At 39.9% G+C, this 13,632-nt stretch overlaps 1 protein-coding gene across 2 annotated transcripts; it reads right to left on the reverse strand.

Moving 5' to 3' along the window:
• Positions 1-1,152: 1,152 nt before the first annotated feature.
• On the reverse strand, positions 1,153-13,483 carry LOC143298695 (MIT domain-containing protein 1-like). 2 transcript variants are annotated; one of them, XM_076611587.1, is made up of 7 exons: positions 13,408-13,483; positions 12,629-12,789; positions 10,642-10,743; positions 9,929-10,065; positions 9,214-9,300; positions 7,658-7,776; positions 1,153-4,695 (listed from the first exon to the last, which is right to left on the reverse strand). In XM_076611587.1, exons 2-7 carry the CDS (start codon positions 12,759-12,761, stop codon positions 4,521-4,523), a joined length of 753 nt encoding a protein of 250 aa, XP_076467702.1. In that variant the 5' UTR covers positions 12,762-12,789; positions 13,408-13,483; the 3' UTR covers positions 1,153-4,520. The 2 variants fall into 2 exon arrangements, with proteins under 2 accessions (XP_076467702.1, XP_076467703.1); XM_076611588.1 differs by having other exon boundaries at positions 13,413-13,466.
• Between the last annotated feature and the right edge of the window lie 149 nt (positions 13,484-13,632).

Below are 13,632 nucleotides of genomic sequence, written 5' to 3' on the forward strand. Positions count from 1 at the left end.
ATGTATCTGCATTTTTTACATTTATTTGCTCATTATTATTATTATTATTATTATTATCGCGTTTTCTTTTGGGTGATTTTTTTTTTTGGGGGGGGGGGGGGTTGTTTTTTGGTGGTTTTTTTGTTTGTTTGTTTCTTGTCTTTTTTTGTGTTTTTTTTCTTTTGTCAAGGCCTGACTGAGCGCGTTGGGTTACGCTGCTGGTCAGGCATCTGCTTGGCAGATGTGGTGTAGCGTATATGGATTTGTCCGAACGCAGTGACGCCTCTTTGAGTTACTGATACTGATTAAATATGACAATTAACGCAAACCACCCCAAAGCCTCAGTTCTCTACCCTCTTCTATCCTCGATCAAATGCTAAATAACACACTGGGCCGATATGTTACATGTGTAAATATGGAGGGGTCTATGTGAACACCCCCCCTACACACACACACACACACACACACACACACACACACACACACACAGTGTGCACGTCCAGCGCTCGCGAGTGCAGTCCAAGGGACACAACACTAATTATAGAGGTAACCTGGATGCCTAGAGTTATTCCCCTTGTCACCTGTACTCAATCAAGTCTGTCACGTCATTCAGCGTATGTTCTTGTGAGTGGGCATTTTCTTTCACCTTGGGTTTTTTCTTACGTTATCCGTCATTACACTTGCTTCCCTTCTACTTATCTATTTTATAGTGTGTGTGTGTGTGCTATTATGTGCGCACACACGTGTTTGCACATGTCTTCAAACACCTGCATGTTTACAGTAAACACACACACACACACACACACACACTCTCTCTCTCTCTCTCTCTCTCTCTCTGTCTCTCTCTCTCAAACACATCCTTCAATCAGCCAAAGTAGATTTTGTTGCTGTTGGAAATTACAAAACTGACCCACTGGTTACTAAACACAAAAGACAAAGAGTCACAAAACTGACAGATTTGTTTTATTTTTTTCTGACTACAGCAGTTTCCTACAGTACAGATCCCCAAACCAGCCCAAGTTTCCAAGACCAAAGTTACAAACAAACAAACAAAAATGCTGTAAAGAAATGTTGTAGAGACAAAGCACTAAAAGATCACATAAATATTTGCTCCCCAAATAAATTATTCCCACAGCAGTTACAGTTTGTTTGTTGTTTTTTAATTTAAAAAAAAAATCAGATAACAATCTCTTGTACAATTTGTTACAAATGTATGAAGTCAGGTAAAGGCAAGTAACATGAAAATGCAATCAGCATGCAGTATATGAAATTTCAACCATTTACAAAACATATATAGACAGGAAAAATAATATGATTATGATTATTCTAACTGTAGCACACACACACACACACACACACACACACACATGCGCGCGCACACACATACGCATGCATGCATGGTACAATTTCTAACTTCCTTATGTAGTTCATATCACATTATTTATGGACCATGTGGGAAAATGATGTCTTTGACTGGGCATGCCAGGTTAAAACCCAGGATCTCTGGGACATTTTGCTTCCAAGGTGGGTGTTCAATGAATCCAGCCAACTTCTGCATCACTTCCCTGGTGTGGACTTTCAGCATCGGGCATTCCTCTCGCTTTGTACATTATGAGGTGGGATATTGGAGCTTGATATACTTGTGAATGATAAAATACTACTGATTTATATTTTTTTAAATAGATTTACTTGTTTTGCAGCATAAACGGAAAATGGAGTGCAGAAGAAATGAAAAGTGCGCCGACATCTTTTCAAAATGGCAACCAAGGACTGAACGCTACGTGCAAGCTGTTTTTGATTCCCAAGCCAACTCTAAAATGATATCTCTGGCACCAAAACAAGTTTGCCAATGGTTCTAGAAAATGCTTGTGCAGGATGTGCACCCTTACAGAACAAGTGGAGCAGAAACTTGCAGAGACAGTCCTTGTTTTACAGCAGCATATGTTTGGAATCACCAGAAAAATCCTGATGTCTCTGGCATTTCAAGCTGCTGAATGGCATACCCCACGTGTTCCATAAAGAAAAACAGAAAGTTGAAAAGATGTGGTATGCTGGCTTTTTGTGGAGGCATCCAGAACTATGTCTACGTCAACCAGAACCAACATCTCCAGCCAGGAAGGTTGGCTTCAACAGAGAGGCTGTCAACCAATTCTTTGACATCATTGAGAAGATGATTGAAGATAATGAGATTGACAGTGCCAGAATCTTCAACACTGATGATGCAGGGCTGAACACAGTCCATAAAACACCCAAAGTAATCGCTAAGAAGAAGTTCTTTTGTGAGTTTTGTTAACAATAAAAGCCTCCTTGACACTGGATCTGAAATAGAAGACTAATAATTTTTCAACAAAAAAGCGACTCAGAGCAGTTTTTGCTGATCTGTTTGATTTTGATGATGAAGTCGAACAATTTTCTTTAAAAATTGATACTGAGGATATTTGTTTCAAGCGTAAACAATAAACAGGCCTTTATTTTTGGTACACAGATAAAGTTATGCAGAAGGAATGTTTGTGTTGCTTAGCTGACTAAAGCCACAATGAACTGGCTCATGTTTTGTTTCACTGCCAGTATGGTGATATAACCATCACTAAAAGGAAAATGAGAAGTGGGTGAGACAAGCTTACATATGTTACAAATACAATATTTTAATTTTTTAAAATGTGATCAGGAAGACTATGCAGTTATAGCGGTGTTAAGGATGGTAACTATTTCCATTTTAATTTATTCACTTTATATTGTCAAGATTTAGATAAATATATTGAAAGGGAGAAAGTTGTCACACTATACTTGATTCGCCTGCCCTTGTCTTTAGTTTCTACAGTTTTAGAGTTATGCATGCGTGTGAATGACTGGTGCGAAAGCGCTTTGATTTGTCTCTGCACAAGATTCAGCACTATATAAATACCATTATTATTATTATTATTATTATTATTGAAAATATCAGAAACAGAGTATCACAAGGAGCTGTTTTGTTTATGTTGCTTTGCATTAAACTGAAAAGTTCTGCTTTAATTTCAAATCCATATTACGTAGTGATAAGAGTTTCATGTTTCACTTGTATGTTTTGTTATTCAAAGCAGAAGAGCAATGCCAAACATGGCTGCAATATATTCTTTGCTGTTCATTACATCAAAGAAATCCTAAAAAATTACGAGTTATTTGGCATCTCACAGACCATTCAGTATTTTCTTCTTTTTTTTTTTTTTTTTTTTTTGCTGCCCCATCATCTGCACCATTTCAATGGTATTACTCCCACGCCGCTCATTTATATTCCCCCATACACAGCCACACCTGGGTTCATCCGTCACCGTGACAGTTCCAGTGTTGGCAGTCCGCAGAGAACCATCAATATTAGGTCGCCAGGAGGCCACACACCAGAGGAGACCCTGCACTGCTGCTGAGTCACTTCGGTGGTGTTCAGTGGTGCCTGTTCTGATTCAACGTACTTAGGACACCACCTACTAAGCCCCCTACTAACGACAATAACGGCTTAGTCGCGGAGCCAGACTGAGTGAGCGTCCCTCCCAGAGTGGAGACCGCCACAACGTCCCTCAAACAACAGTCCCCCATGAATCTGCCGACACTGAAGACACTGACAGGACTCACCCCAAGCACAGAAGTGGAGGGGTATCGAAACTGAGGTCACCATGAGAGCAGGGCATGAAAGGCCACAGACTTTGAGACTGTTTTGTTTATACTGATGATGATGATGGAGGAGGAGGATGACCCACGATTACGATGTTGCTATGGAGGTCCATTTTGGTTTGGGACTGCGTGACAAGGCTGTACTCTACACTTCCTGTCATAATGATATCCCGGCGTTAACCAGGCCCGAGAGATACAGACACTTGCAGTGTTGGTCAGGTAATTAGAGCAACACACCCAAATATGCATCCTTGAAGTGGATGACACTCGACTGTGTGGTCCCAGTCTCCCCATTTAAGACCATTGAGTATTTTCAGTTTGCAGTTTCTGTTTCATTCATTTCCTGAAGGTTTTATGCCATTATTTCTTGTTTTTAAGTTATCCATGCCGTTTGGATGATGGTACAATAAACAGATACTAATGGTACAATTTGACAACTGGGTCATAGATACTGGACAACTTTATGCAGTTTACTGTTTTGCTCACATTGCGTTGAAGTCTGACCTTCCTGAGGCCCTATCCTGTGTGACCAAAGGCCAAGCCATCCTTTATCACTGGAAACTTCTAGAATAAAATTTTGCTTCTATTAAAAGCCTGGGAACAGGCTTATCCTTGGGGAGGTGGAGGTGGGGGGCAATATCTAAGCCTTTACCCTACACAATATAAAACACACACACACACACACACACACAGTCACACACAAACAAACACAAACCCCCACCCTTTTCTCATCTAAAAATCACTTTCTATAAAAAAAACTTTAAAAGGAAGCAAGATCACACACACACACACACACACACACACACACACACACACACACACACTCACACAAATGTTAAACACACAGACAGAGTTTATCCACCAACACACAAAACACATCCAGGACATTCAACATTTCAGGATGAACCTGCTGCTGCCCCATCTTTGACGAACTTGCGATGGAAAATGTCCACAGTGGTCTCATGACAGAGCCTCAGGTCAAAGTCACAAAACCCAATGCAGAATTTGTTCTCTGTTGGTTTGTAGATGTCCAGACCTCGACCGATCTTAATCACCCAGCCTGTGTCAAACCTGCCACACACATTTGGCATTCCGTTTCAATTTCAATCGGCATCAAAACATGCGGACATGTGCTTTAAAAGAAAAAATTGAGGTGGGGGGAGTTGGAGGCAGGGGTGATGGGGATGGGGGGGATGAGAATGGGGGATAGATGCCTTGCAAACACACTGACCCAACAAGGTAGGCTTTGAAAGCACACCAAAAGCCGGGGGGAAATATATGTATATGTATAAATATGGACTCGGATGAAATGAAATACATCAAATAAACAAAAAGGTACATAAATTAAAATAGAATAACAGCGTAACAATGAGAAAGAGAAATGTTCTGCACTGGTAGCTGGAGCGAGGAGAGAGTTTTGACTTCAACCAACAGATCAAATACACAGTGTCAGTCTGTGAAGTGTGTGTGTGTGTGTGTGCGTGTGTCTGTGTGTGTGTCTGTGCTTGAGTGTGTGTACATGGGTGCGTGTGAACATGTATGTAGGCATGCAAGTGTGTGTTTGTGTCTGCATAACTCTATGCGTTGTTAGTATTAATAATGATAATGAAGTGCCCTTTCCATAGCACTGATCCCTCACAGAGAGGCTCATGACACTTCACAAATTACATAGAACAAGAAAGAAACAATAATATACAAGAAGAAACAAAGATCAATCAATCAATCACAGCACTCCACAAATTACATGTTAAAAAAAAAATCAACCACAAAGAAACAATCACCAGCTCCACATCATAAACAACACACACACACACACACACACACACACACACACACACACACAATCACACACACACAGACTTCCACACACCACTGGAAAGAATAGTACATCCCTCATGTAACAGTAACTTAATTTCAAACTGAATTGTCACTCAAATGCAAGAGAAGAAAAACAAGATATGTTTTCAGTAGGGACTTGCGAAAAAGTCCAGGGAAGGGGCCTTTCAGGGGTCAGGAAGCAGCGAATTCCAGACAGATGGGGCTGAGAAACTAAATGTGGAGTGATGGCCTAGAGGTAACGCGTCCGCCAAGGAAACAAGAGAATCTGAGTGCACTGGTTAAAATCACAGCTCAGCCGCCAGTATTTTCTCCCCCTCCACTAGACCTTGAGTGGTGGTCTGGACGCTACTCATTCGGATGAGACGATAAACCGAGGTCCTTTGTGCAGCATGCACTTAGTGCACGTAAAAGAACCCACTGCAACAAAAGGGTTGTTCCTGACAGAATTCTGTAGAAAAATCCACTTCGATAGGAAAAACAAATAAAGCTGCGCGCAGGAAAAAATACAAAAAATGGGTGGCGTTGTATAATAGCGATGCGCTCTCCCTGGGGAGAGCAGCCTGAATTTCACACACAGAAATCTGTTGTGATAAAAAGAAATACAAATACAAATAAATGATCGGTGACCAAAGGTTTTCAGATTAGTTCTCAGCAGCCAAAGTAACCTTTCAGCTGAAGGTTGAAGTGATGGGAAGACTGGTAAGTTGTGAATGACGAAGAAAGAGACTGCAGTGGTGTGCCATCAAAAAAAGCGGTCTGTGAAAGTGGCAATTTTTAACTGGATGCAGAATCTAAGTACAGGAAACCGGCAGAGGTGTCACATGGCCATATTTTGATTTCTGCGTTACATGTTTAGCTGCACTGTTCCAAACTTTCTGCTAACAACTGATCTGATCACCTGGAAAACCCATGAGTACCAAATTGCAGTTATCTCGATAAGAGGTAACAGTGGAGGAGGCAAGTTTAACTGTGACAATCATCTCTCTAATTGATTAAGTTTTCATTATTTATTTGTGAAATACCTTTTTCTTGTTGCTTTTTTTTCATCTTGTTCATTCCTATAGGGTAGGTATGGGTAACTGCAAACAGTGTGTAATTGTGAACGATTCAAATACCGCCCCACTTCAAAGCATTCTTAACAGTTGCATTTCACAAATTAACGTCTTCTTCAACCTTTTTCTAATACCTTAATGAATGTCCATTTCCAAGAACCGGTCAAACATCAGCTATTTCTGGCTATTGCCATGCTCTTTCTTCTCTTCGTGTACCACTGCCGTCCAAAGTTACAAACATGCTCTCAAAATCCTAAAATCAAAGGAAGCAAGTTGTGGGACTTGAAATTTGACACAGTTTAAAATAGTTAATTTGATCAGAGATGTTGAATGCCCATTACCAGTGGTAGGAGAATTCAAGAAAGCATATTGGTAACAGATCAGAATAGTGTCGTTTGCAATTAGACCATAGGATATTTTGACGTGAGTCTATTTGTGAACGATGCAGCACAGTTACTGAGCACTCTCAAAAGGGTGTGTTTGTGTGCGGTGTGGGGTGTGTGTGTTTAAATGTCTGTTTGTGCATTTGTGTGCATGTGTGATCAAAACCAACAATACGACAATCTGGTGCGATGTTCTAACAATATATTATGTCAAACGAATCAAAGACCTGTTTCTGTTTTAATTGTCTCAATGTACCCAAAGCCATCGTTTGCAATTAGACTTGCCTGTTCACATGTACCCTCAGGAACCCCTGCTATTTCAAACGTCGACAAAACCTTGAAAAGAATGAGAAGATGAATTTTTCCTGGTGCAAACAGAAAAGAACCATGTTTGACTATCATACCACACGTTATCTTTACACTACACACATTGAGCTGGTCGCTTCGACTGGACCGTTTGCATTTAGGCATACCTACCCTAGCATTTGGTAGGCTCTCAAGACCTGACCAGCACCTTGTGTCTTTGCAAAGATTAGGGATCTTAGCATGCTTGTACTCCCCTTCTCTCTCTCTCTCTCTCTCTCTCTCTCTCTCTACAGGTTAGTATGTATACATTTTGTTGTCACTATGTGATCACCATATTGTGTACTTTTGACTTCTTTCTAGGGGCCAGAGGCCTGGAGATTAAAGTGTGTTTTTTGTTCTTTGTTCTCTCTCTCTCTCTCTCTCTCTCTCTCTCTCCCTCTCTGTCTCTCATACCTGATTTCTCTGTCGTGCAGTGTAGAGGAGTACTGCACGATGAGCTGAACGTTGTAAGTCTGCAGAGATTTCCGGATCTGATCCAGTCTTTGTATCTGAGTTTCCTTGTTATTCTGATTCTGCAGGCACACATCAAACAGCATTTGGAAGTGACAGGGATACCATCATTGGGTAAGATCACATAACAGCCTGTGCTGTATTTCAAGAGTGACAGCATGATGGATTCAAAAGCTGAGTGGTTGAAGCACTGGATTTTCAATCTGCGGGTCCTGGGTTTGATTCCCTGTCATGGCACTTAGCAGGTTAAGGTTGGAGACCTTTCTGATCCCCCAGGTGAACTAATGTGCTGACCTGCTTGAACCTGAACCTCCTTCATGTGTATGCATGCAGAAGATTAAGTACAGTAATGATCCAGTGATTCGTGTCAGTGTTCCATGGGTTATAGAAATAAGAACATGACCTGCATGCACTTCCCTGAATGACTCCCTAAATGGCAGGGTAAAAACAGTCATGCATACAAAAGTCCACTTGTACAGATGGGTGAACAAGGGAGTTGCAGCCCACAAACAATAATAATAATAATAATGGTATTTATATAGCGCTGAATCTTGTGCAGAGACAAATCAAAGCGCTTTCGCACCAGTCATTCACATGCATGCATAACTCTAAAACTGGAGAAACTAAAGACAAGGAAGAGGCAGGGAAGAAGAAGTGTGACAGCATTATCAAGTAAGATGGCATAACAAGCTGCATATTCAAGTGCAATAGTATTAACAGTTTGGATAGCGCCATTCCAAAGTGCTGATAAAATGATAAAGATAAATGGAACTAAGCATGATTTTCATCAGGAGAAAATCAACAACTAAACAACAACTATCATTATCATTACTAAATATACCCCAGTGCCAACAATGAATATTATTCCGATCATTGGCTGTTATACTGTAATAGTAGTACAAGAAGTAGAATTAGCAGCAGTTGCAAAGAAGAAGTCAAAGTATTCTTCTTTTCCTGAAAGAAAGTATTCGTCTTTTCCTCATCAACCATTTAGTTATCTGATTATTTTCTCTTCCCCTATCCACTCTTTCATGTTTCATTTTGTTCTGTCTTTCCAATTTTGTTTGGACTCTTTTTTTGAGATATTGTTGAAGCATGTTCTCAAATATGACACTGATAAAGTCAGTACCACTTCAATTTTTTGTTCCAACCACATTTTCCATGGTATAAAATCCATCTTTATAACGAAACTTTTTACAATAACCACAAATCCCTGAAAATGCTTAAAATAAGTCTGTAGACAGTTGGGATTTTCACAGGCAATCCACTGGAAGTCCTAAAAATTCTTCCAGTTACAAATCACCGAATATTTATAGTTTCATTTCAAGCAACTGGGAAACAGATTTACCATAAATTTTATACAGAAAAAAATCTGAGACAGAAATCCCAGAAAATACCCAGCCATACATTCACATATCCAAATACCATCTTCACAATAACACTGGCATAAAAAAAATATATACATTAAAAAAATCGGCGGAACAGTCACACTGTCTTACCTCCTCCAAACTGGTTATCAGGACAATCTTTTTCAGGGAAGACTTCTTCCTTACCAGCAGTTCACAAAAACGAAGGAAGTTGTATATCTGGAGGACGACAGAAAACACATTGTGCATTGTAATGGATTTGTACCTCTTAAGCCTGTAAAAAAAAAAAAATAAAAAAAAAAGAATAAATAAAATAATAAATAACCATCAGCTTTTGTTTATTCCATCTCTGTCATTTGATTTTTGCTCAACCTTGAGACTGTATCCAGAATGCCATAATCTGGAGTAAATCTCTGAATCAACTCCACGGACAACTGCTTATTTTCTGTGTCTTCAGATTAAAACTTTCAAACATCAGCAAGCAATTCTATCATGAGATTATTGTACTCTGTTCCTCAGCAAATAAGACTATGGTAATAATCCTTGTGACATTGTTACTGACCATCCCTGCTATCATGTTTTCACCCAGCACAAAGTGACAAGTAACTCCCATCAAAACTTAATCATGGCTATCAGAAATTATGTCCTGTGTATTTCAGTCATCACTCTTTTTGTTGCAATGCCAGAAAGCACCAGGGGTGGGTTGTGCAAGAGATCTTAGCAGTGCTATGTTTACTTAGCATTAGGAATTGTCCAAAGTCTATGCTAATTCCAGACCAGTGGGGAAATTCTCAGTGGTAAGCGATTTCATCACTGCTAAGATCACATTTGTAAATGAGCCCTGTACCTGATGTACGGAACGGATGTAGGGATCCTCTATCTCCACGGACGTCAAACTCTCCTCAATGAATTTCCCAAACAGACTGTTGTAACTGTGGCCCACGGAATCGTTAGCGATGCGTATCTGCTCGTGGTACTTGCCAGCTGTAAGTCAAGTTGTTGTACACATTATATAAATAGAATCCACCCCCACACCCCAATAAGTTCAAAATGTAAAAAATCATTTGTGTATAAATCAGTCCTATGCTTTGGGGGCAAAGCAGAAAACTGGTTAGGCAAGGAAGTTGTTTTGACATTTTTCCTTATCAAACCAGTGTTTTCTTCTCTCAAGGTAAATGAGGCATTTGTGTGTGTGAGTGTGTGCGGGAGGGGGAGTATGTGCATGTGTACACTGAAAAGCATTAGACGCATTTGCTAGTGCTAACATTTTCATTTTTCAGTCTGGCTTGCTCCCAAAACTTATACATTTCTGCTAATTTCAGTTGAATACACACACACACACACACACACACACACACACACACACACACACACACACACATTCACATTCCCACAGTCATAAATTCTTCCTTTAATTGCTGTCAAAAATCCTTGTCATTCATTGCAACTTAAGTAAAAGAACAACTACTACAATATGACTACTACTTCTGTTGCTGCTGCTGATGATCTTGCTGCAACTAGGAGTGGTTCCTATTATTATTGCTCAAGCTACTGCCGTACCTTCTTTCTGGCCCTTTATATGTGTCTTCAGGTCCTCAGCTCTCTTTAGATACTCCTCAATTTTCTCTCTCATCCGCAACTTCTTGGCACTGTCAGATGTTGCTGCACAGAAAAAAATCGACTCTCACAAGACATGAGGTGTGTCACTACATGTCAATGGAGCAGAGAACTATCTAACATGCTTTAGGCAAGGTTGGAAACATGTAAGGTGCAGGCTAGGCTTTGGTGAATAGATATCACCAGAAATGTGTCTGCATTCACCCATGATTCGAACATCAGAGGACAGGGTAATTACAGTACTTCAAATTGTGGATATGGTTGAGCAGCCAGTCGAAGAAAGAGGCAGGGGGCACATCACCAAGGTAACACCTTGGGCAGCACCAAGTCTGCGAATGGTTTGAGAAAAGGGGTAGGCTCTATGTATCCAGGGTGGATGAGCTTATGTGTTAAGGTGGCTGGGCGGTAACTAACTAGGAAACTGAACATTGCGAGATGGAATGTTGTAGTTCTCCCACCTAATTTTAATAAAGAAATACATACATTTTAACTCATTCATTCATAGAACTGAAAATAAACAGTCTCTTCAATATTATCATATTTGAATATAAAGATCTGATGCTGCTGTCAGGTGGAAACAGATATAAATGCATATAAAGTTTATTGAGTGTTGATGTACGAGAGTTTTATATATTAAAAAAAAAAAAAAATCATGTTGGAAAATGGAAATGTATCATGTGCGTGGTCACATGATATACAGTTGTACACATCCTGCAGAATGATAAAAGCAGCCACCCAGGTGTGTGGGGACTTCTGGTTGAGACCCCCAAGTTAGAGCTCTGTGAGGGAGAATGGTGAGAGTGAAAGTGGAGAGAGGTGTGAGGTGATGGGAGGAACGAGAGAGACTGAAGCGAGAAGAAGTGTAGAAGAGAAGAAGTCAGAGGAGCAGAGACATCTCCCCAAACAACATCCACAAGGACACTCTCCATCTTATCAGCACCAGAAGACAGAAGATCCAGAAGACAGAGCAGGCATAAGGTTCTACACCTGTGTGAAGAGGACACTGCCAGACATCCTGATTCTCGGAGCCAGCTACAGTCAGCAAAAGTGACTGTTGGGGCAGAAATGTGGTGAGAATGTGTGAGTGAAAACCTGGCCAGTTAAGAATGTAGAGTATCCTGGAATTAGGATTTGAATTTATAATGTCATTGTAATTTCATGTTGTGTGAATGATTTATGTTATGTGTGTGAATCAATGATTATTAATGATCAGTGCATAAATATATATTGTGTCCTCAGCTGTGTCAAAAAAAGGAAGGAACTCGCAGTGATTGTTTGAGTGCATAGATCTGTGCTTGATTGAGAATTGAACCAAACTTGTGAGCTAGTACTGACAAGAAGTCTCACATAAGCAAAACCATATACAATTTCCCCCAACCAGGACACAACATGAATATGTACATGCATAGGCGCATGTCCTCCTCTCTCTCCCCCCACAAACTTGTAAATACACATGAAAATTGTGTGCATATCCCTTTACCTGCACACAAGGGCTTTGAAGTAAAATGTCATCTCCTGCATGTATACATGTATCATAATTATGACCTTTCATTCACTCATGTATTCAATCACTCATTCATCAGTCACTCATGTTTTAATTCTTGCTACATTCTCTCCTAATTTTCTAGAGTAATGTCTGATACCATTAACAGATGTTAAAGCAAAGATTGTGTACACACACACACACACACACACACACACACACACATGCTGGCAACAAGAACAACACATTAAAAACCAAAACAAAAAAACATTATGTGTGTGTCAAGGGAACATACTTCTATCAGTCCTAGGATGTAGTTTCACCTCTCAGAAAAAAAAAGAAGAAAAATTTTCTTTCATACAAATAATGCCCTGGGACAGGAATATTTCCCCCGACATGTGCTGGTCAAAAGGGGAACACTTCCCTGTCACCCTGTCAGTCTCCTACCTTTCATGACCTGAAGCAACAGACTGACTCCCTCCTGATACAGGGTGACTGCCTCTTCCATCCGCTCACCGCCTCTGTCCAGATCAACCGCTCGCTTCAGGAGTCCAATTGCTGAGGCTTCCATGCCCTCCATTGTCAGCCGTCTGGTGACTGGTCAGTGTCTTTAGACAGGAGAGGTGACTATGAACTACTGCGAAAATGTTTTTGTTTTGTTTTTTAAACAGTTGACTAACAAAGACACACACATGCACACACACTTTGAGGTTCAAACCTACAACCCTGTGACTGTCAACTCAGCAAATCAACCAAACTATTTGTCCAGGCAGAAGCCCCAAATAACCGTCTTGCATTTAACATGATTTCAAAGGCACAATAAATCGTGGAAAAACTCTTGATAATGTTACTTGTCTCTTCTGTGCAAAGAAAATAAGACTAGAAGCTGAACACATGGGAACTACTAGTTGTTCTTTTTGATTAAGAAAAAAAAAAAGTTATATTCGTTCAGACATGCAATGATGACCACCTTACTGGAATCAAAGTAAACGCTGCATTAACTGGAGAAGGCACATGAAAGGATCGAGAGGCCCATGGAATAATTCAAGTCCCTAAAACAACAAATAAAGCGATTACTGGTACTCCCATTCCTCCTTTATCTATCCACAAGTACCCAAAACTCAACTTTTTCCAACAATAAGCTTGGGACATCCTATTTATTTTGCTAACGATTTCTATAACTTTAGTCATTTCAAAATGTGATGAACAAAAGAGACAAAACATACAGCACTTAAGAATATTTATCTTGTTCAGTTGTTGGCTGCCTTCTCTACAGTCATACTTTCGCTATCGTTGCGGAAGTTTGACCAGAACCACATTTCAGCAGAAAAATATAAAGAAAAATACATTTATTCATGAAGAGAAATATATTTCTGAATTATCATCGTAATAATCTATAATAAAATTAATTATAGTTCATGTATTTTCAATGAATTGTCTGATTTAAATTG

This window comes from Babylonia areolata, chromosome 24, assembly GCF_041734735.1.
Source record: "Babylonia areolata isolate BAREFJ2019XMU chromosome 24, ASM4173473v1, whole genome shotgun sequence".
NCBI lineage: Eukaryota > Metazoa > Mollusca > Gastropoda > Neogastropoda > Buccinidae > Babylonia > Babylonia areolata.

Bases quoted from the DNA above. Each gene is read 5' to 3' on its own strand.
- LOC143298695 (XM_076611587.1), bottom strand. From the start codon at position 12,761: ATGGAGGGCATGGAAGCCTCAGCAATTGGACTCCTGAAGCGAGCGGTT. The intron at 10,744-12,628 runs GTAGGAGACTGA...TTTTCTGTGCAG, and splicing joins GTTGCTTCAGGTCATGAAAG to CAACATCTGACAGTGCCAAG. The intron at 10,066-10,641 runs GTACGGCAGTAG...CTTGACTTACAG, and splicing joins TATAAAGGGCCAGAAAGAAG to CTGGCAAGTACCACGAGCAG.